Below are 24,814 nucleotides of genomic sequence, written 5' to 3'. Positions count from 1 at the left end.
AGAATAATGTAAATGTTTTGCGCACATTAATTTTGTGTTTTTGTAACAGTTTAGAGATGTTGGATAAAGTTGAACCCCCAGCTATCTCCGATGGTTACGGTTTGTCTTTGGCGTTTTACTGTTTGCTGGAGGTTGTTAAGAGTGTCCGTATACTGGTGAAGGGGGAACTAGAAAATGAGAACCAGTCACCAACCATCACCATCAGGAAAGACATCTCTGGTAGGAGGCATTACTTGTTAGTGAAAGAGTGAAGATTCATACTGAATATAAGAACTTAGGGTAACCACATTTAGTAGTGATACAATGTAGATTAAGAATAAAAAGTAGTGTTTGTGTGTTTTAAAGTTTAGTTTTAAATCAATATAAAGGTTTAAAACCCTTTTATGATTTTTGTCTAAGATTAAGATGCTTCTTCTTGTGGTGTTATTGATATACAAAGTAACTATATCTATAGCAATTATGGAAATGTTAGGGGAGAGAGAGAGAGAGAGAGTGTGTGTGTGTGTGTGTGTGTGTGTGTTCAATAGGAAGTGATTTATTTTCAAATATTCAAGCTCTTTATGATGTGCATTTCCGTGTATTTAGCTGAAGAGCGAGGATTGGATGAGGAGCTGATCAACTCTTCGTGGTGCGGTCTACTAGCTGCACTATCTCTCTTGCTGGATGCCAGGTAATCTGAAAGTTTAGTAGAAAATTCCAAAAACTAAATGTCTTGATTACCAACCTTTTAATGGATGCCAATATCAGGGCACTGTAACGTGTGGTTGATCAGTTTCATTGTACAAGTTCATGTCAGTTGTTTTAGCTTATTTTCAGGACCAGTATCTGTGCACAATGTATTTTGATATGCATGATATTGTACATTATAATTTTCTTCTCTAGTACTGATGAGAGCGCCACAGAGGCTGTCCTCAAGTCCATGAAGATGTTTGCTGAGTTGTGTGGGGAGCTTGAGATGACCACCCCCAGAGATGCCTTCATCACTGCTCTGTGCAAAGCCTCCCTCCCGCCCCACTACACGCTCACCATACTTAACTCAACAGCAGCATCTCAGAGTCCCGGTCCACACACAAAGGGTGAGTTGTAAAGGAGAACTTTGTTTTTTCTTTAACTTTTTAGCTCACCAGAACCGAAGGTTCAAGTGAGCTTTTCTGATCACATTTCGTCTGGCATCCATCTGTCTGTCTGTCCGTCTTGTCCGTAAACTTTTCACATTTTCATCTTCTTCTCATGAACCACTGGGCCAATTTCAACCAAACATGGCCAAAAGCATCCTTGGGTGAAGGGCTTTCAAGTTTGTTCAAATGAAGGGCCATGTCCCTTTCAAAGGGGAGATAATCACAAAAATGCAAAAATAGGGTGGGGTCATTTAAAAATCTTCTTCTCAAGAACCACTGGGCCAGAAGAACTGAAATTTACCTGAAAGCTTCCTGACATATTGCAGATTTAAGTTTGTTCAAATCATGGCCCCCGGTGGTAGGATGGGGCCACAAGGGGGGATCAAAGTTTTACATACAAATATATAGGAAAAATCTTTAAAAATCTTCTTCTCAAGAACCACTGAGCCAGAAAAGCTGATTTTTACATGAAAACTTTCTGACATAGTGCAGATTTAAATTTGTTCAAATCATGGCCCCTGGGGATAAGATGGGGCCCCAAGGGGGGGATCAAAGTTTTACACACAAATATATAGGGAAAAACTTTAAAAATCTTCTTCTCAAGAACCACTAAGCCAGAAAAGCTGAGATTTACATGAAAGCTTCCTGACATAATGCAGATTCAAGTTTGTTCAAATCATGGGCCCCGGGGGTTGGATGGGGCCACAATAGGGGATCAAAGTTTTACATACAAATATATAGGAAAAATCTTTAAAAATCTTTTTCTCAAGAACCATTGAGCCAGAAAAGCTGATTTTTACATGAAAACTTTCTGACATAGTGCAGATTTAAGTTTGTTCAAATCATGGCCCCTGGGGATAAGATGGGGCCCCAAGGGGGGATCAAAGTTTTACACACAAATATATAGGGAAAAACTTTAAAAATCTTCTTCTCAAGAACCACTAAGCCAGAAAAGCTGAGATTTACATGAAAGCTTCCTGACATAATGCAGATTCAAGTTTGTTCAAATCATGGGCCCCGGGGGTTGGATGGGGCCACAATAGGGGATCAAAGTTTTACATACAAATATATAGGAAAAATCTTTAAAAATCTTTTTCTCAAGAACCACTGAGCCAGAAAAGCTGATTTTTACATGAAAACTTTCTGACATAGTGCAGATTCAAGTTTGTTCAAATCATGGCCCCCGGGGGTAGGATGGGGCCACAGGGGGGGGGGGGGGGGGGGGGTCAAAGTTTTACATACAAATATAGGAAAAAGCTTTAAAAATCTTCTCAAGAACCATTGGGCCAAAGAAGTTGACATTTACATGAAAGCTTTCTGACATAGTGTAGATTCAAGTTTGCAAAGGGAAGTTTGGGCCATAATAGGGACTAAGGTTTTACATGCAAATATATATGGAAAGTCTTCAGATATGGGCCAAGGTGACTCAGGTGAGCGATGTGGCCCATGGGCCTCTTGTTGTGTTTGGTTCCCACTTCCAGATTAAGATGGAGAATTTGATCTCATCTATTAAGAAATCTGTCATGAAAAATTTAATCTGGCTCATCTGTTTGCTATTGCTTGCTCATACAGTTTCTTTCTATTCAAACCAAAGTGAACAAGTGAACTATCACCCTTCTAAAAAAATGAAACAAAAACAAACCAAAGATGGAGACTGCAATTTAGGTTTCGATGTTTTTGATAGTTCTGCTTCCCAAATGAATACAATTGTATAAGTCTTCAAGGAGGATAGATTTTTGATTTTCCCAGGAACATTGCAGATTAATTGTGAAAATGATGATAATTTGTTATTTTTCTGTTTTTGTAGCTGGTCACACCCAAACTTCTAGTCAAGATTTTGCTTCCTTAGCAACAGAGTCTGTGGAGCGGAGTCAAGTAGTTGCCGTGGGAACACCACTACCCACCGCATCACTTCCTGTTGGGGCACATCAGGGACCAGTCATGGTTAGCATTCATCATGATGAATTTTTTTTATTACATTTCAGAGAAATGTGAATTTTATGTCAAATATTATTTGTCTGCAATTTCTCAAAGGATGAAGAAAATTTACATGTGGGAAGATACATGTTTGTAGGGAAATATTAAATATTCGTTGCATAGTATCAGGGGTGAATCCAGCACTTTATCTAATTAAAACAATTACCCTAAAGCGCTTTACATGTAAAACAATAAAAAACAAACTAAAACAAAAAACAATAAATACATAGAAAAAGGCCTAAAATGATACTAAAACTGAAGTTTGATAAGGCTAGGATAGTCAAACTTGATACACATACCTATCTCTCATAGACAGGTTGTGTTAAGTATGATGCAATGTTTCTGTCTCTCTGCTCATCCGTCAGCACCTTGTTGAAAGGATAAAAAGAATATTAATACTAAAACCTAGAATAATCAAACCTAATGCACATCTTTTTAGGGAGAACAAAATGCTTGTGATTTCTCGAGGTTAAGATCACAGTTTCATGGGTATAACAAAACCCAGTACTGATAAGGCTAGTACATGTTTCCCACAGTGTTGATGCCAAGTATACATTGTGCTCCTGCCTTATAATGACTTGGGACTTATTGTGTTACCCTTTCCTTCCATTATAATTCAGTTTCTGTTCAGTAACTCTGATAAGACTGAAATTTAGTATATAGATGCATTACGAGATTATCCAGGTTCTTATTTGGTTCTATTTGAGTAATGTTTGACATTTGTACTGCTATGTCTAGACTTAAAAAACTTCAAAACAGTTCATAGTTTCCACGCATTATCTCAGTCGTACATGAATATTTTGAATTGAACTTTAGGATATAGATGCAATGTATATTGCGATAATACACAGGCTGAGTTTGTATTGGTCATATCAACAACAAAAGTTGGCAGAGTGATGCCCCTTTGACTGATACAATTTCAAACAATTCAGTTTCTATTCACTATCTCAGTGATACGTGGACATTATAAATTGAAATTTGGGATAGGAATATATCATGAGAATATGCTGGTTTATAGGTTCTGGTCAGATAATTTTTGGCAGAGTTATCTCCATGGACTTAGAAAATTATAAACAATTCAGTTTCTGCTCTTTATCTCAAGTCATACATGGAGATTTTAAATTGAAATTTTGGATATGGTTATGTCCTGAAAATGTGCAGGTCAAGTTTGTATTTGGTTGTGGTCGAATAAGTTTGGAAAGAGTTGAGCCGCTTGGACTCTGAAAAATTTCAAACCTTGGTTCCTGCTGATTATCTCGGTTATACATGGACATTTTGAATTGAAATTTGGAATATAGATATATCAGGATACACACAGGTATAAGTCCAGTCGGATAACTCTTGGTATAGTTATGGCTGTTGGGAGGGGGCATTTCTGTAGCTGCAACACATCTAGTTTGCTTCTTAAATTGTACTTCATCATTTACTCTCAGCATAGTATAGCTTATAAAGATATTATATTATTCTATGCCATATAATTTAATTTAAAAAAAAATTCTTATCACATGGCATAGCAACATCATAGCAGATAAATCTCATGGCATAGCTTATAAATCTCATAGAATAACATATTCAAATCTCATAGCAATGCAAGACAAGTATGTTATGACTGTGATTTGCAAATAATGCATTTAATTTAATTCAGAGATTTTTTTTGTTTCTGCATATTAATTTTGTAAGATATGAACATACTAAACATTAAACATTGGTTTGCACAACATTTTATTTTGCTTATTTTACTATGAATTTTATCACCTAAGATACTGTTTGATACCGGTAGGTCATGAGTTTGAGTCCTGCTTTTGCCATGACCATGTCAACCTAAGACATTAGCATAAATAGGTTGTGATTGCTCCTTTGCCAGACGCTCGGCATTTCAAAGTGAGAATCACGGGTCTTTCGGATATGACCTTAAAAATGGCAGGTGTTGGCACGTTAAAGAACCTTTACTAGGTCTAAATTTGTGGCACTTCACCTACAGCTTGTGGCGTCTCAATATGAGTGAAAAATTCTCAACAAGATGTAAAACAAACAATACTGTATGATATCATGAAAATGTCTGAGTAAGCAGTATTTGTTTTATGGATGGTGGGGTGATTTCGGTGTGACATTCTTCGTTACAGTTGACAGCCAAGAATATCCAGTGTATGAGGTCCCTATTATCTGTGGCTCACTGTAATGGAGGAATTCTGGGAACTGCTTGGCATCTGGTGCTAACCACATTACAAGTAAGTGGAATCAGGCCATTCCAACATTTTTTGAAGCTGCAGGTAAAGTTTTGTTAATTGTTTTCATATTACTTGATAAAATAAATCTGATCGAAAATAAGGAATTTTAGCAAAAAGATAATTTTACTTTTATTTTTAGCACTTGGTGTGGATTTTGGGTTTAAAGCCTTCCTCAGGAGGAAGTTTGAAAACTAGTCAACAGATATCAGATAGTTCAAACGCAGTGATAACTACAGCTGTGATGGCAGACCTTCCAGTCCTAGCATCAATGTTGTCCAGACTCTTTGAAAGCTCACAGTATGGCTGACTTCATCCCTCTGATATACTTTTTCTCCATTTCTCTATAAAGTTGTATGATTTAGGTTTAATTTTTCATCCGACTGTTTCATTGGCAAAAGCATTAAATGAGTGTTAGATGGTACTAAATATTTCTGAGTTTTAGTCCACTTTTTATTTGGATTGGATAAAAAAACGTCATTTGATTTGTGTTAAAGGTTATCTATGTCTCGGGAATGTGTATGAATAGACATAACTTGTTGCTCGATCCTTTTCATTTAATAGATTAAAAAAGCAATTAAAATTTATTTAATCCAAAAATTTAATGACATCTCAGGCGATCACAATGAAATTTTTAAATTTGATCTAGTCTCCTCTGCATTTATTTGTAGATATTTGGACGAAGTTGCCCTTCACCATTTGATAGATGCGCTGTGTAAACTGAGTAGTGAGTCCATGGAGCTAGCCTACACCAACAGAGTAAGTCAGTCTGTCTGTCTGTGTAGATCTCTGAGTGGTCAAGTCTGTCTGTGTAGATCTCAGTGGTTAGCAACTAATATCACATTAATGTTAACAGGGCAGATTTTAGTATATTAGGCTGTGTTTGACTAATAGCATGTTGACATAATTTAACTATATATATATATATAATGTGTGTATTTGTAACATATATGTAGGTTTGTAGTATGCTAAAAAAAATCCATTTTTAAAAAATTTAAATGAGCCAGTTGTTAGTCTAAATTCATTGGATTGTTAACTTACCTGAGCTGAAAGTTCAAGGGAGCTTTCCTAATGGGGGGTTGCATTTTACCCATCATCTTTCTATGAACTTTTCACACTTTTGATTTCGGTCCAGATTTAATCAAATGAAGGGCCTGCCCCTTCCAAGGGGAGATGATTAAGAAATAATAGTAAAAATGGGATGGACTGTATTATCAGAATAGCCAAAACCTTACAGAAAGTTTCCTTTTATATTTGAGATTTTAACTTGTTCAAACCTTGCTCTCTGGAGCCAGGGCAGTGACACAATAGAATTTTAATGTTTTAACAGAGGGGGAAATTTTCAGAATCATAAGACTGTATTTTATTGAATTGATAATCATCGTCACATAGTTCAGATTCAGATTTGTTCACACCTATCAGGGCAGGGCATCAACAGGGGGTTCAAGTTTTACATTGGAAAATTCCTCTAAAATCGTTTTCTCAACAACTACAGACTTTTAAGGTACAAGTTGTGGAATGAAAGTGCAAGCATTTCGACACAGCTCAGGATGTTTCACTCCGTAACCCTTGCTATAGAGATTTACTTGGGTATATCCAATGTAGAATCTATAGGAAAATTACATTGATTTCTTCTCAGAAATACCACAATATCATAATTCATTGGATTAATATGCAAGCATCCTCACATACTGATGATGACAATAATGAACAAATCATACTTTCACGAAAATGTTATCTATCTGGTCAATGCAAGAAGGCAATATCACAAAAAGAAAGTACATAATATGTTTTACGGTGTGACCGTGTTTGAGGGCGAAGCAAACAAATTTTGGCATTAGTATCTATATCCAAAACAGAACAAAAACAACCCGAAGTTAGCACGAGGACAGAGCTGTATCAAAGTATCCTAATTTTGGATATTTGATCCGCCTATATATTGAACGCGGGAAATATAACGCAATTGATGTAAACAGTACATTGTGACGTCATATTCAGTGTCGTTATTTAGCAAATTTACAAACATAGCGTTTGAACCACAACAACAAACATGGCGTTAATGGTGGAGTGATTATATATATGATTAAGAAAATAAGATTTACATGCTTTTACGAATTTTATGTAACATCTGAGAACGACGTGAACTAGGGTAGTCAAGATTCAAAATGGAGAAATACATGTCCACGAGATAGTATTCGAATTGATGCCATTAGTACCAAAATTTTCAAGTTCCATAAACATGTATATACGTGTTACCAATAGGGAGAGCTCCGCTCTCACGACCCTTCGGGCCGTGAGAGGGCTTCGCCCTCTATTATGTAGTAGGTCAATTGTCAAATTTTCACATAGGGTATTTGTCATTTCATACAGTAATTCAATTTATTGTACAATGTTAGCAACTGCTTATTTGGTTTAGAATGTATATAAAATATTGAATATGTTTATGATAGTACAAAGTGCTTAAGAGTATGAGCAGGTAACACAACATGTTTATTACGTACCGAGACATCATTATGTACCGCGGTAGAGTTTTGATCCTGACTGGTTTGGTTTTTCCTGAGACATCATTATGTACCGTGGTAGAGTTTTGATCCTGACTGGTTCGGTTTTTCCTGAGACATCATTATGTACTGTGGTAGAGTTTTCTGACTAGTTCAGTTTTTCCAGAGACATCATAATGTACCGTGGTAGGGTTTTGATCCTGACTGGTTTGATTTTTCCTGAGACATCATTATGTACCATGGTAGGGTTTTCTGACTAGTTCAGTTTTTCCAGAGACATCATTATGTACTGTGGTAGGGTTTTGATCCTGACTGGTTTGATTTTTCCAGAGACATCATAATGTACCGTGGTAGGGTTTTCTGACTGGTTCGGTTTTCCTGCTGTGACACAGGGATACAAGGATCTTGCTTTTTAAGGTCTGATCTGAAAACTTGCAACTCTCACTTTTAAATGCTGATCGTTCCATGAAGGAGCAGTCACTTTGTTTATCATTTAGGTTGTCATGACACTGACCCAAGGTCATGTTGCATAAGGTCAAGGTTACTGGGAGAAAAGTTTAAAATATGTGTATTTGTCACATTGTTGCAGTATAGACATTCATACTGGAAACAAAGGCTGCTTAGGAATGGATGGTTTGAATTATTTTTGGATTAAGGCCCCATTAATCAGGTCAAAGTCATGGGTCAAAGTACAAAATCACAGCACAATTGTATCTTTGGGACCTTTAGAGAAGTCTAGAACAATCATACTTTGCACAAAAGATGCTCTTGGACTCTGTGTGATGATCTTAGACTAAGGTCATTTAGATAATATTGAGGCCACAGAAAGACAGAATTATGAAAAAATTTCAATCGCTGTCATATTTTTGTAACATACACAACAGGGGTTGATTTTGACCTACAGAATTTTGATTATCTATCAAGATGAAGTCTCTTTTCACTTTCTTTGTACCTGTTTTTTATCTCCCCATTTGAGAACTTTTCACTGATATTGAGACATCACCAGCTTGAGGTTAAGTGCCATGAATTTTGCAGAAAGACTTTTGGTATTCATATTTGCTTCTGATGTTGAATGGTTGGCAAAGGAATTCACTACCTACGTTAAACATCTTAAGTTTGATGCAGCTGCTGGGATTGAGAAATCAGAATTGTGCTTTGGTCCATAAGTATGTAGAACAGGGATTATAAAAGGTGTTTAAATACGGCATTCGCATCATTTGAGAAATTTATCGGGGGGGGGGGGGGGGGGGGGGGGGGGGAGGGGGGGGGGGAACAAGGTAATGAAAAACTTTTTAATGGATTTTGTAAAATTTTGACTTTTAAAAATGTGACCCGAGTGGTCATTCATAAAAGCATATACACTGTTGTGATAAAGTGAGCAATTCTATGAAGCAGCAGTGTGATGTTTTTGTGGCTTTAGTTTTATGAATAACACCAGAATATAGATATTTTGTAGCTGATATCGCTAATTAGGCCAGTCTGATGTACAGCTGCACCGAACCAACAGGAATGAAATCAGGAAATTTCATAGGGATAAATCACCTTAGAGATGTCATTCCTTCCCCAAAATAGTACAAAGAAACTGGGGGGAGGGTTGCAACATCACTGACCACCCTCTATTTAGTTATTGCTTTTAATAGGAGTTGTCTCACCTTTGATAAATGACCAAGATTGTGTGAGAAATGACTGTTATCGTGTCTGTAATTAGTTTGAGTGATGGTAGCTAATTGTTGTGATGTATGCGTTTTCTTGGATTCGAGGGAAATATTTTACATTCCAAAGAGAGCACTGGATAGGCCAGATCTTAAGAAAACTCAAATCTGTGGGTTACTGAGATAAAGAATGGCTTGTTTTTGTTTTCAGTTACTCCTAGAATTATTCTGATTGATTGTGTCACTTGAGAGGTTATTTGTTTCGTGTGAAACCTTTGATCTGCTATAATTAAGACCAGCTTAGACTGTTTTTAGAGAGCACAATATATTACTTACATGAAGCTTGAAAAGAAAAGTTCAAGGAGTTCTTCTTCTCTGCACTTTGCTTGGTCATGATGTTTCCGGATTTTTATTTTTTCAAAATTGAAGTAACACAGGAAATTTTGTATTACAGTCTTCATCTCGTGTAATGCACTCTTTTTCTGTCATTTTAATCTCTCTGTATTTTAACATAATTACACTATTTCTTATTCAGCTAGTTGGTTTGAATTCCAGCAGATAATGAGCAGGTTTTTCAGATGCGAGACTAATCAGATAGATGATGACGTCTTGCTCTGACGATCTTTTGGACTGCGGTCTGTCATTCTACACACAGTCTGTATGTACCAAAAGAGTGAATAACATTGCTGCTCATTTAAGTAGGATGGAGGCATACAACACTTTGATTTTTTTTAAAGTTTTAAAATTGATTCAGATTTTCTAAAATTCGAATCACACATTGAGGGAAACACCACTTTGATTTTTTGAAAGATTCAAAATTTATTCAGATTTTCTAAAATTGAATCATACGTCTTTTGCATTGTGTGTCGATCTATAAAGCTTTAAGTTGGATGCAGACATTAGAACTCCATATGCAGACAACAGTTTAATTTTCCTGCCAGATCACAGTACAAAATGAGGAGAGGCAAACACAAAGCCATAATTTGAAAAATGATTTATACATGTATATTAAGTTTTTCTCTTTAAGTAATCACTGAGCACACAACAATGGGAGAGATCAGAACCACATATGCCATATTAATTGCATGGTATACATTATACTGGTATTTAAAGACCGAGATACAATTACAGGGGTGCAGCAGTCATGATTTTGGACCACATGAAAGATATCATTTTTTAGGAGGATTTTTAACTGGAGGCTGGCAGACGATTGTTTGTAGTTGTTTAATTAGACATTTTAATGAGAAAACAAGGGACGATCATTGTTTATTTGTAATATGAAGTATGCTTTTTTTCTACCACTTATTAAACTCTTCAGTGCTAAAGATGAACTGGGTATAGATAGATTCGTAGCTTAATGAGGAGGGTTTGATATTGCCATCATAAATCCCTTCTTCAGAAACCTTGAAAACAGATGTGAACTCCTTAAAAAAGTCAAATGTTTGGTGAACCTTGCAGAAGAATTTTGAAGAATGAAAAAATGTGCCCAGTGGTGTCTATAATCAAAATGATGAATTTTCTAGGAATAATTGATAAATTCTTTGATGTTATAATAGTTTTGGTGTATTTGAACTATCAGATAATTAACTTATTGAAGTTTTCACGAAGTTTTCACATATACTCTAAAATTTTAGAGCAATCAAACTGTTAATTTAGTATTTTACAATACTAAGGAAAAGAAATCGTGATATGAGTTTGTTGCTTGAGCAATTGTCTATCTCTCTGGATGAGAATTCCATGTAAATGGCATCAACTTTGTGGTATAATCTGAAAAAAATATATTTTCAAAGTTGATATAGTAATCAGCTGTGGGTGGTTTGATTTATACAATAAAGATGAAATTACCAGCGTGAGACAGACTGCACAATGGAAGATAGATGTTTGGCAAATCTATTCTAGCTGTTTAACTGTTTATTTAAAAGCATGCAACAACTGGAAGATTAACAAAATTCAATTAATTTGAGAATGTTATCTCAAACTCAGTCAGTATGAACAGATAATTCAAGTGATCAAAAAATAGTTTTGGACCGAAACTGATCAGTATAGGTTTTTTTTTTACTGTTGATACACTTGTACATCCTTTTATTATAGACAATGAAGGTCAAGGTCACTAAGATTCAAGGGGATGAATTAGAATATCAGACGCACAATCAAACATCCCCGAAGTTAATGAAATTGCTGTTTTTGTACAAAGAGTCTTATCATTGAGGGTGACAGGGCTGTGTATAAATATTTACATGTATAATACAGTAGGAACTTAGGACGGCTGAAGGTTGTTGACAGGTTGGCAATCGCATTCCTGCTTAGGTCATTATCTCCACTTCTCCTGATTGGTGATACAGTGTAGCCATGTTTATCTATCAAACAGTGAAAGGTTTACTTGCCTTCTCTGTTTATACCCAGGGTGCCAAGTGAAAGACATTATCCGTTGAAAAACCTTTGATTTTAAAAAAAACCCACCTCTTTATAAAGATTGCAAGTTTTAATGAATTCCCGTTAATGTACCTCTGTTGTGTAAATGTGCACTATTGCAATACATTAATGTCAGCTTAGTTCCAGTGTTAACAGGAATTAAAGTGATGGGTGATCAATATTTTTTGGCTTAGTTTAATTGTAATTTCAAAAGTTGAAATATATTGAGCCTTTTTATATACCTCTATACAAATTTTCCCCATTGTTTAGGACTTACTTGAGAATTCATGGAGTACATTTCATATGGTAAATTGTGTTCACTTTACTCTGAAAACAGAAATTTAGTTTTCATTTTTGAAAAGTGTGTAGCAAGTGTCATTACAGTGGAACCCGTTATTACGTTCCCCCTTTATTACGTTAGTCCGCATATTACGTTGGAATTTCAAAGCACAAAACCATTTCTTAACAAACCTATATAAATTAGACCTCGTTATTACGTTGTCCTAAAATGCCAGGACTCGGTATTACGTTGTAAAAATTCCGACAAAAACGTAATAAACCCCTAATTATTCAATAGTGATTCTCAAAATAATAAGCCATTCACACCTTGACTGCCTGAGGCAGTCACCACGTTAATTTCCTGGTCTGTTTAGGGATTAGAGACGCTTGACTGATCACGCTTCGATAGATCTAGCGACATCAATACAGGTGAATACCCCGTATAGAAGCCAGTGATAAACAATTAAATAATGTTTATTTAGAAATTGTACTCAATGAAATTTACTTCATTTTTCATATTTTGATAATCAAAGAAATAATTTCTCAACCACCTGCGTGTTCAGCATAGTGTGATTACCTTCGCTATTAAAACTCTATTCATGGAAAGCTTTGGTACCAAACAAGAAAGACAAGATTTATCGTAGCAATGTTACAACCGCTTGGGTAACTGCTTGGACATAGGTGACTAAAGGTGTTCAATTAAAAAAATTGTTCGTTGTTTGGACATGCAGCTTGGGTGTTCGTAAATCTCGTCCATACATACACCAATCTATCGGCCGATTCGTGCACGGCATTTACCTCAGTGAATATTTTAAAATCATTTCATTCGCACGTGATTTTAGTGCCATCATTTAGCGTTATAAATGAAATCTTCGTGCATCATATTTTTTTATGTGGATTTCGCTTAAATTGTTCTCCGTGTTTATCGTTGGTGAGAAAAGTGTGTAAGTGTTGGGTATCGTGTGCGTTTTGTGTCTATAGTTTTGTTGTTTTTTGGGTGGGATTTTTTTATTGTGTTGTGTATTGTGTAATTAGAGAACTTAATAAAAACGATGTTTTGTTATTTTTTTTAATACGAATGTTGAATACGAATCGGAACGAGTTATTGAGAGAAATTTACATGAACGCATTGTTTTAAAGTTGAACAAAATGGCGGTCCAAATGAGTGCAGAAAAAGCAACGTTTATCAAAACATCCTTATGTATCCTACACCGAAATAAAGAAAAGGGATAAGAACATGAAGAATTATGGACATTAAAGATAAGATGTAAATAAAACAAAGTATCATAGTCTTTTAAACAAAGAAACAGTAAAGATATATTCACACAACCCTTCACGGAGTACCAACGGACGATATACAATTTCCAAATGATATTTTTAACGGATTTAACTGGGAACGTTTATTACGTTGCCCCCGGTATTACGTTATTTTATCGTGACAAAATGGAAAACGTAATAATGGGGTTCCACTGTATATTATCTAGAGGAGTGAGTCCCTGTAGTGTGTATCTACAGTATTCATTTTAGAATTAAAACTTAGCCTGGTCAAGTTGGAAGTGATATAGCAAGACATTCTCCTTTCTAATACTCTCAGTTTGAATATCTCATTTCTAATACTCTCAGTTTGAATATCTCATTTCTAATACTCTCAGTCTGAATATCTCATTTCTAATACTCTCAGTCTGAATATCTCATTTCTAATACTCTCAGTTTGAATATCTCATTTCTAATACTCTCAGTCTGAATATCTCATTTCTAATACTCTCAGTTTGAATATCTCATTTCTAATACTCTCAGTTTGAATATCTCATTTCTAATACTCTCAGTCTGAATATCTCATTTCTAATACTCTCAGTTTGAATATCTCATTTCTAATACTCTCAGTCTGAATATCTCATTTCTAATACTCTCAGTTTGAATATCTCATTTCTAATACTCTCAGTCTGAATATCTCATTTCTAATACTCTCAGTTTGAATATCTCATTTCTAATACTCTCAGTTTGAATATCTACATTTTACTAGCATTTTGTGTAGGACAATCTTATGCTATTTCAATGTATTTTATTGAAGGAATGAAAGTAATTTCTAATTTCATACAATTGAAAGTAAGTTTATACCCCACAATATATTAAAACAAACTGCCCCATTCTGGTTTTTTTAAACCCCACAATATATCAAAACAAACTGCCCCATTATTCTATTGGTTTTATACCCCACAATATATTAAAACAAACTACCTCATTCTTCTATTGTTTTTATACCCCACAATATATTAAAACAAACTGCCCTATTATTCTATTGTTTTTATACCCCACAATATATGAAAACAAACTGCCCCATTCTTCTATTGTTTTATACCCCACAATATATTAAAACAAACTGCCCCATTGTTCTATTGTTTTTATACCCCACAATATATTAAAACAAACTGCCCCATTATTCTATTGTTTTATACCCCACAATATATGAAAACAAACTGTCCCAATTCTATTGTTTTATACCCCACAATATATTAAAACAAACTGCCCCATTATTCTATTGTTTTATACCCCACAATATATTAAAACAAACTGCCCCATTATTCTATTGTTTTTATACCCCACAATATATTAAAACAAACTGCCCTATTATTCTATTGTTTTATACCCCACAATATATTAAAACAAACTACCCTATTATTCTATTGTTTTATACCCCACAATATATTAAAACAAACTGTCCCAATTCTATTGTTTTTATACAACACAATATATGAAAACAAACTGCCCCATTATTCTATTGGTTTATACCCCACAATATATTAAAACAAACTGCCCCATTCTTCTATTGTTTTTATACCCCACAATATATTAAAACAAACTGCCCCATTCTTCTATTGTTTTTATACAACACAATATATTAAAACAAACTGCCCCATTATTCTATTGTTTTATACCCCACAATATATTAAAACAAACTGTCCCAATTCTATTGTTTTTATACAACACAATATATGAAAACAAACTGTCCCATTATTCTCTTGTTTTATACCCCACAATATATTAAAACAAACTGCCCCGTTATTCTATTGGTTTATACCCCACAATATATTAAAACAAACTGCCCTATTATTCTATTGTTTTATACCCCACAATATATTAAAACAAACTGTCCCAATTCTATTGTTTTTATACAACACAATATATTAAAACAAACTGCCCCATTATTCTATTGTTTTATACCCCACAATATATTAAAACAAACTGTCCCAATTCTATTGTTTTTATACCCCACAATATATGAAAACAAACTGTCCCAATTCTATTGTTTTTATACTTCACAATATATGAAAACAAACTGTCCCAATTCTATTGTTTTTATACCCCCAATATATGAAAACAAACTGTCCCAATTCTATTGTTTTTATACCCCACAATATATGAAAACAAACTGCCACATTCTTCTATTGTTTTTATACCCCACAATATATTAAAACAAACTGCCCCATTCTTCTATTGTTTTTATACCCCACAATATATTAAAACAAACTGCCTCATTCTTCTATTGTTTTTATACCCCACAATATATTAAAACAAACTGCCCCATTATTCTTTTGGTTTTATATTTCCGTAATCCACACAACCACAATTCCTTAGATGTCATGTCTGAAATTTGCAATTATAAATGTTTAGGAAAGTACATAAAAAATGCTTCAATTTTGAACAATATTGAGATATGTATTTATGATATGATAAGCAATGCAGCCACCATTTTCAGCAATGCTACACATATATCCTGTTCACTGGCTGTCAGTTTCACTGCTTCACATCCAATATGTCACCTCTTTGTCTTGTAGGTTTCAGTTTCCAGCGTAAGATTCAATGTTGGTGCGATTCAGTGTTGATGTTAGTAAAGAAGCAAATATTCCAAATTAGAGGCATTGATGAATAATGTTTTTACAGGGGAGTTACATATTTTCCGAGTCCTCACTCCAGGGAAATTTCAATAGTGTTAGATTTGGAACACAATATTTATCTAGCTTATTATACAGGGAATATTGACCTAGAAGACAAAAAGATGCTAATTTATTGCATGATCATGACACAGAAATAATTAGCACCGACATCAGTGTAATTTAAAAGACATTTTTTTGTCCATGAATTTTGTTGTTTGGATAATACTGTAGGAAGTGTGATTCTGATTAATGTGGAGATATGTGTTACAGTACTAAATATAGTCTCACACAGTCAGTAATTAGTCATACTCAGGATTTCTTCTGCCAGTCAGCTTTGACCTATGATAGTGGTTTTTAAAAATGTTACAATAAATTGAAGCAGGGTATTTCAGTTCATCTCTGGAGGCAAACAATTATATCTGTCTTCTGGAGTTGTGGGGTCATCAGGAATTATATTATCTATGATTGATATAATATAATCTACTATTGTGGGGTCATCTGGAGGTTTAGGTTGTCTGGAGTTGTGAGGTCATCTGGAGGTTTAGATTATCTGGAGTTGTGGGGTCATCTGGAGGTTTAAATTATCTGGAGTCGTGGAGTCATCTGGAGGTTTAGGTTGTCTGGAGTTGTGAGGTCATCTGGAGGTTTAGGTTGTCTGGAGTTGTGAGGTCATCTGGAGGTTTAGGTTGTCTGGAGTTGTGAGGTCATCTGGAGGTTTAAATTATCTGGAGTCGTGGGGTCATCTGGAGGTTTAGGTTGTCTGGAGTTGTGAGGTCATCTGGAGGTTTAGGTTGTCTGGAGTTGTGAGGTCATCTGGAGGTTTAGGTTGTCTGGAGTTGTGAAATTATCTGGAGGTTTAAATTATCTGGAGTTGTGGGGTCATCTGGAGGTTTAGGTTGTCTGAAGCTGTACACGATCATCAATGCAGACTCTCACACTCACAGCTCTGGTTTTGATAGTCAGGGCAGTGTCCTTGATTTTTTCCAAAAGAGGGGAAAATTTGGTCGTGGCAGTGAAGTGTATGACATTCACTTGATGATGTACTGAGAGAATTAGTTATCTGTTTAAGTAATCTGTTCATAAATCATATACATTCTGAGGTTAACATTAGAACAACTGAGTGAGGTAATCCTGGAAACTTGAGGTTTAAATGATTCTGAAAGGGGAGGAACACAAAGGAGGGGTGGACATACTGTAGATTAATTTTATTTTGTGAAACCTAGGCTAAGCTTATTTTCACATGAATAGAAAGATGCAGTTATTCACAAGACATAACTTTCGCAAATCATTATTTATTGCTATAAGTCTTCTATGTGTGAAGTTTATTCATGAGAATTAAGTTTTCATGAATGGTTAGTCTCGCGTAAATAATCTCGCTGATAAAGTGTAATGAAAAAACAAAATCTCGGAGACATTTGCATGAATGATAAAGCTGATTTTAATGGCATGTGCATTCTTTAAGGTTGATTTATTGTTTGATATAGTATATATATACAATTATTATACTCTATTAAGGGTTTATGATTATAGTAAGGGTATTTTTGTTTGTGATGGTCTTGTCAGTTTATAATTTTAATCTATTGATTTTTATAGTGTCGAAATGTTTAATTTATTTTGTTCAAAGACTAGTATTAAAAGAAAAAAGAAATGCATGATAACAGATTTTGAAAACCTTTGGTTTTTATATGTATTGCATTTAAGAAATGCTAATTCTATATTTAGATTTTATTGTTGAGGTAAATGTTAATTGTGGGATTTGATTTCTGATGAGTTTATTGATATTTTCAATTTCAGAATGTGTAGATATTAGTTTGCATCTGTTTTGTGATACATGTATTAATAGGCTTTTCCATGTTTTCAGTACATTATAAACTAACATTGTTTTACAATTAATTTACCCTAGGCACTCTACTTCTCTTGGGATGCAGTAGGTTTTCGTCACGCATGGTCGTGACTTCACGCATGGTCGTGACTTCATATGATCTTGTTCAAAAATCAAACATGGCAGGAAGGATATCGCTGTATAGATATTGCAAGGTCTTTAGAACAAAAACACACCAAACTGTAGATTTCATTTTAGTATCTGTTTTAATGAGGTATTTTCTGTAGGTCAGTAATTAGATCTGCAACTGATTTCAGTGAGAAGAATAAACAACTACGTCATTCAATCATTTATTGTAAATCGGGTTTCATTGGGGAGAATTTTAGTGGCATGTATTATTTCATTGACACTGAACTATATAGATTTTTATTGTTCTACAAAGAAGTGAAATTATTGTGTTATGTAACAAACCTGTGTTGTAGTATCATGTTAATTATTTATTAAGCTACCTTAATTCCGTACCAATTAGGGAACCCGAGCAATGGGTTTATAACTATTATGTAACTTATATAACCAGTGAGTTAGATTAAGTTTGATAATTTAAATAATTAATATACACCATAGCTAGGATAATATTGCCATACACAGGATTAGAATCTATGATTAACCTTAACAGTGTAGTAGTAAATACGATTAAGATATTATACCATTCACAGTAAATACAGAGAATTTATTCATCAAATTACAGACTTTATTAATATCATATGCTGGTAATTTTAGAAATATATATACATGGTTTAGATTTTTGGTGTGTATGCAGACAAAGAAAATTTGCCCAAAGTGGTGATCGGATACAAGTTTTTGGGCGATTATGATTATGTTTGTAAGAGAAAAATCCACTATGAATAATCAAAGCATCCATACTTAAGAAGAATCCTCAGAATATTCGAGATGCTAAAATCACCTGATATCTGAGGAAATCTCAGAATATTCCTGATGCTAAAATCACCTGATATCTGAGGAAATCTCAGAATATTCCAGATGCTAAAATCACCTGATATCTGAGGAAATCTCAGAATATTCCAGATGCTAAAATCACCTGATATCTGAGGAAATCTCAGAATATTCGAGATGCTAAAATCACCTGATATCTGAGGAAATCTCAGAATATTTGAGATGCTAAAATCACCTGATATCTGAGGAAATCTCAGAATATTCCTGATGCTAAAATCACCTGATATCTGAGGAAATCTTAGAATATTCGAGATGCTAAAATCACCTGATATCTGAGGATATCTCAGAATATTCCTGATGCTAAAATCATCTGATATCTGATGAAGATCTCAGAATATTCCTGATGCTAGTATCGCCTGCTATCTGAGGAAAATCTCAGAATATACCTGATGCTAAAATTACCTGATGTCTGAATAAGTGAATTTCAGCATCACTAATTGACTGACTGATCAATTTGATTTCAAAGTTATATAATACTGTGTTTCATCAGATTTAGATAGGGTATTTGTATGATGTTTTGCATCCTATTCAAGAATTTTTCTCCTATATACATGTAGAGACCTCACCAGCCTCAGGTAAAGTGTCACAAGTTCGACCTACGCATGGCACTCAAGGTCGTAGCAGTGGGGGGTATTTATAATGTTCCAAAGCAAATACCATGACAAAGGACCTCCGTTTTTAAGTTCATATTCAAAAGACCTGTAACTTTCACTTGGGCAGTTCTGTAAAAGAACACTCACAACATAGGTTAAACATCTTGTGATTGAAGCAGAAGAACAAGAACAGACCCCGTATATTTCAGTCATGGAGCTTTGAGATCCCCCCAACCACTGGAGATGTGCAACAAGTCACACGATTTAAAAGTAGTCACTAATTTGACCTAAAACGGGTTGTTTGTGTGCTAAGTGTGGTTTTCTTGTTAAGTGTATGAAGGGATGTACAAGAACTCCATTTCTTGTCAGATGATTATGTGCAATATTACGAGAAAGTAACCAAATCCAAGGATGTCTCGCGCTGCAAGGGGGGGGGGGGGGGGGGGGGGTGAATAGGCAATGATGAATGAATCTCAGCTTAGAATTTGCAATATTTACCATGTTTTAAAAGATTTTTTTTTTAGTTTGTATGAATGGGAAGGAAATGAAATTTCAATGAGGTTGAAAAAAGAAGATTGAGTGCTAAAAATAGACTGCCATATTTGATTTTTGTTTTAGAACAATGGTCATATTATGAATGTATACCTAGTTTTATAGCTTGCTTCAGTGCTTTTATTAATTTAGTATTTAATGTAGACAGATATGGTAAAACCTGTTTAAATCCACAATTATTCTCTCACTCAGAATGTTGCTTAAATATAAACAGTATTCAATTTGAAATGCAAAAATTAAGAAGAAAAAATGCCTCCATTTTTTGTAACAAAGTCCGAATTAAGCGTACATAATGTGTTTTAGACAAATTTTACCATCTGTTTTTTTCCAAGCAGCCCTGTACTGACCATAGACTGTGTAATACTGAATAATCAAACAGAGACAATTATTATCAATTTAAAAAAGACTAGCATGTGTATATATAGAGAAGTAATGAAAACAAAGAGGTGGGGTTCATGAATGGCTTATTTTGGCTCCTTTGATTTGTACAAAGGGGATTCAATTTAGATTGGTGCAGTTACCAAAAATTTATATATTCAGTTTATTTACAGGAATTCAGAAAGCATTTGAAATGTGTAAAGTTTGTTATTTTGTGAAAGACATCATACTTACAGCTATATAATTGTCTCGCCCAACTCCAGTTAAAAACTTTTTTGATAATGATTTATTATCTTCCATTATTAAATGGTGATCTTTTCATATATGATTATTGAAAATGTTGACTGGTGTTTGGGCAAGTGTGAACAATTTGTAAAAAAAAAAAAAAAAAAAAAAAAAATGATCAACATATTTTTATGCTTTTTCAAAAATTTGAAATAATGATGCAGACAAATCAAAATTGATAATTATGACAGTCAACATAAATCCCACTGGTGATTAAAAGGCTCTTTTTTCCTCCTGTAATCAACGATTTTAAAGTTTTAGAAAAGTTACAAACTTCTTTTGATCATACCGTGAATTCGAATGCGACCTTTTTAACCATATAATAAAGCAGGACTGAATTCTTAATCAAAATATAGTACTAATTAATACTAATTCAAAATTGATAAAAAAAAAAAGGCTTTAGCAATTGATATAATCATTGTGTCTGCTGAGTTTACTACAGGTAATACAGAAATGATTTGTAAATTTTTACCCACTCATAATCTTGAATTAATGTCTGCTCTTTTCCTGTCACGTCTTTAGTTAACCTTCTTCCTTCATTTGTCATAATTATTTTCACCATTGTGATTTGTGTCTTCACTTGATCCTCTCTTATATATATGTAATATGATGACCATGCATGGGAAGGATTTCAGTTGAAGAACTGTAATATGCCTATAAAACAGTAGACTTCTGTAGCTGTTCAAAGCCCAGTGTTGTATGTAGCTGCAGTACAGCCTAGCATGAAGAAAGAGCTATAGGTTGTGGAATGGGTTTCTGAAAAAATATACCTCATATCGGTCAAACAATATGTTACCTTATTGATCTTATGGGAAAGGGGAGTGGGGGTCAGTTTGATCATCAAAACCAGTGTAGATTGAAAGGGGGGGGGGGGTTCTATTTTATTTTGTACAGTAGAAGAGTTATAAATGCTACAGCACATAACTTATGTCATTTGAATTTGTAGTAAAAAAAACCCCAGGGAAATAAATGAAAAAATTTGATTATTAATAAGCATGCATTATCTATTGTATACGATCTACACAATTTGATGAGTTACAAGGTCTGTTTGCTGATAGATGTTTGATTAAGTGTATATCCTTACCTTTACTAATTCTAACAAAAGCAGTATCGTGTTACACAAATTCCTGATCATAACGAATGGAGAGATAGAAAGGGTGAGGTGGCTGCCATTATATAGTATATATTATATGTGACTGAATATCCTCTTCAATGATTGTCGTCCTTATCACTATAGTGCACAATTTAAAACATAGAATAGAAATGTCCATCGGAATAGTAATTTTGTATGAGTGTTTTTTTCTCTCCTTGTGGAAATACTATATTTACATGGTACAAAACTTGACATTTATTTTTCTATGATTATATATCTTTTAAGAGAAAAGATTACTTTCCTTCATCTAATAGATTTAATGCATGAGTTGAAATCCTAGCTGTCAGAAAATCTCCATTAAATTACCTAGTTCACAGAAACCATGTTGAAATATTTTGTAAAACATGAAAGAGAAACTTGTCATATTTTGATTTTTTTTACAGGAACCGTCCCTATTTGCCGTCGCTAAGCTCCTGGAGACAGGACTAGTTAATTTACACCGAGTGGAGGTGCTATGGCGACCAGTCACCAATCACCTGCTAGAGGTAAGTGTGTCAAAGGTCAACTAATGTGCTAGGTGTTGTCATGGTAGAATTACCAATTAGCATTGTGATTGGTGGAGCCATTGACCTTTTGACCTTAGGAGCAGAAAAGGTAATCGGTGTGAATACTTGAATTATCCGGAATTCCAAAGGTTACTTCTGTAAGTGAGAAGTCTAGAATTGATTTGCAGTATAAACAATGCCTTGTTTGTCCATTAGGCTCTTGATGGTGGAGCCTGTAGCAAAACAAGATCTTTGTTGATAATGTCTGTAAAGCAAATGTATAGTGACACAGAATCAAGTTCTTGCAAATCCAAATTTGTGAAATTGATTTTGTGTACCCAGTGTGTTCAAATGGTTGGAAATGCTTAAGATAATTGTCTTGTTGATTTTTTGGGGGATTTTTTTTAATCTCCAGTTTTCCATGATTGTAATGCAAGTTTTTAGCTTTATACACCCTGGATGACTGGGTCGTCATGTTGCTGCCACCCTGGATGACTGGGTCGTCATGTTGCTGCTACCCTGGATGACTGGGTCATCATGTTGCTGCTACCCTGGATGACTGGGTCGTCATGTTGCTGCTACCCTGGATGACTGGGTCGTCATGTTGCTGCTACCCTGGATGACTGTATTGTCATGTTGCTGCTGAGCAAAGTACACTCTACCCATCAAGAAATGAAAAGTCTATGTCTGCTGTGAATTGATGCCAGTGTTGAAGAAAGCATAGTAAGTTGTTTTACACTTTGAAAATGGTGTTACATTTGTATGTGAATTGTGGAACAATGAGATCTTCCCAAACAAAACAGACATTTATTTATACCAGATTGTGGATGTTAAGCAATCAATGATGAACAAAATTAATCTATGATCATGCCAATCAATGGCAACAGTACACAGTTATTGACTGGGTTCTCAGCTCCATTTGAGGATCAGTTGTCTGAGAAACCAGTCTAGAACAGTTTGTTAGACACCTTCTATTCTTCATGACTGTTTTACCTTACCCTGTTGACATTGAGAATCACTTGAGGTATTGACTTACATCACTAATAAAATTGAGGTGATTGGTCAACAGATCGATCAAGGGCAACAGGTCAAGAGATTATTGACCCATGACCGGTCAGTCAACAAGACAGTAGTGGAGGAATAGGGGTAATTTACTTACTGGGAAGTCAAATCATGTGTTTTTATTGTAATGATTTATATTTGCGGAAAAAGATTGAATTAAGGTGTACAACATATGTATTCATTAATTACACATCTATGCACATCAAACAGAAGTACTGGGAAGCTTTAAGTAGTACATGCACTGTTACAGGCCATTAAAAGAGATTGTAACGAGAAAGCCACTCCCCTGTCATACAGTTTTTACCTGTAGGTATTTTATGACTGTGTACACCTGTAGGTATTTTATGACAGTGTACACCTGTAGGTATTTTATGTGTAGGTATTTTATGGCAGTGTTCACCTGTAGGTATTTTATGTGTAGGTATTTTATGACAGTGTACACTTGTAGGTATTTTATGACAGTGTACACCTGTAGGTATTTTATGACAGTGTACATCTGTAGGTATTTTATGACAGTGTACACTTGTAGGTATTTTATGGCAGTGTACACCTGTAGGTATTTTATGACAGTGTTCACCTGTAGGTATTTCATGGCAGTGTTCACCTGTAGGTATTTTATGACAGTGTACATCTGTAGGTATTTTATGACAGTGTACATCTGTAGGTATTTTATGACAGTGTTCACCTGTAGGTATTTTATGTGTAGGTATTTTATGGCAGTGTTCACCTGTAGGTATTTCATGGCAGTGTTCACCTGTAGGTATTTTATGACAGTGTACATCTGTAGGTATTTTATGACAGTGTTCACCTGTAGGTATTTTATGACAGTGTACACTTGTAGGTATTTTATGACAGTGTACACGTGTAGGTATTTTATGACAGTGTACACCTGTAGGTATTTTATGACAGTGTTCACCTGTAGGTATTTTATGACAGTGTACACTTGTAGGTATTTTATGACAGTGTACACCTGTAGGTATTTTATGACAGTGTACACTTGTAGGTATTTTATGACAGTGTACACCTGTAGGTATTTTATGACAGTGTACACTTGTAGGTATTTTATGACAGTGTTCACCTGTAGGTATTTCATGGCAGTGTACATCTGTAGGTATTTCATGGCAGTGTTCACCTGTAGGTATTTTATGTGTAGGTATTTTATGACAGTGTTAATCTGTAGGTATTTTATGACAGTGTTCACCTGTAGGTATTTTATGACAGTGTACACTTGTAGGTATTTTATGACAGTGTTCACCTGTAGGTATTTCATGGCAGTGTACATCTGTAGGTATTTTATGACAGTGTTCACCTGTAGGTATTTTATGACAGTGTTCATCTGTAGGTATTTTATGACAGTGTTCATCTATAGGT

At 34.7% G+C, this 24,814-nt stretch overlaps 1 protein-coding gene across 2 annotated transcripts in view; it reads left to right on the top strand.

Annotated features, from left to right (window-relative positions):
- Nucleotides 1-24,814, top strand: part of LOC130048347 (protein MON2 homolog) — a 170,916-nt gene that overhangs the window by 13,689 nt on the left and 132,413 nt on the right. Inside the window, exons 12-20 of one of the 2 annotated variants that reach the window (XM_056144952.1) lie at nt 50-219; nt 586-670; nt 883-1,076; nt 2,926-3,062; nt 5,219-5,323; nt 5,463-5,620; nt 5,992-6,079; nt 18,003-18,026; nt 22,280-22,381. In XM_056144952.1, coding sequence (XP_056000927.1) covers nt 50-219; nt 586-670; nt 883-1,076; nt 2,926-3,062; nt 5,219-5,323; nt 5,463-5,620; nt 5,992-6,079; nt 18,003-18,026; nt 22,280-22,381 — 1,063 coding nt within the window. The remainder of the gene's footprint in view (nt 1-49; nt 220-585; nt 671-882; nt 1,077-2,925; nt 3,063-5,218; nt 5,324-5,462; nt 5,621-5,991; nt 6,080-18,002; nt 18,027-22,279; nt 22,382-24,814) is intronic. The other variant, XM_056144953.1, reaches the window with a different exon arrangement.

This window comes from Ostrea edulis, chromosome 7 (assembly GCF_947568905.1).
Source record: "Ostrea edulis chromosome 7, xbOstEdul1.1, whole genome shotgun sequence".
In the NCBI taxonomy this organism is placed as follows: domain Eukaryota; kingdom Metazoa; phylum Mollusca; class Bivalvia; order Ostreida; family Ostreidae; genus Ostrea; species Ostrea edulis.
The sequence above is the reverse complement of the archived record's forward strand: the minus strand, read 5'-3'. Positions and strand labels throughout refer to the sequence as shown.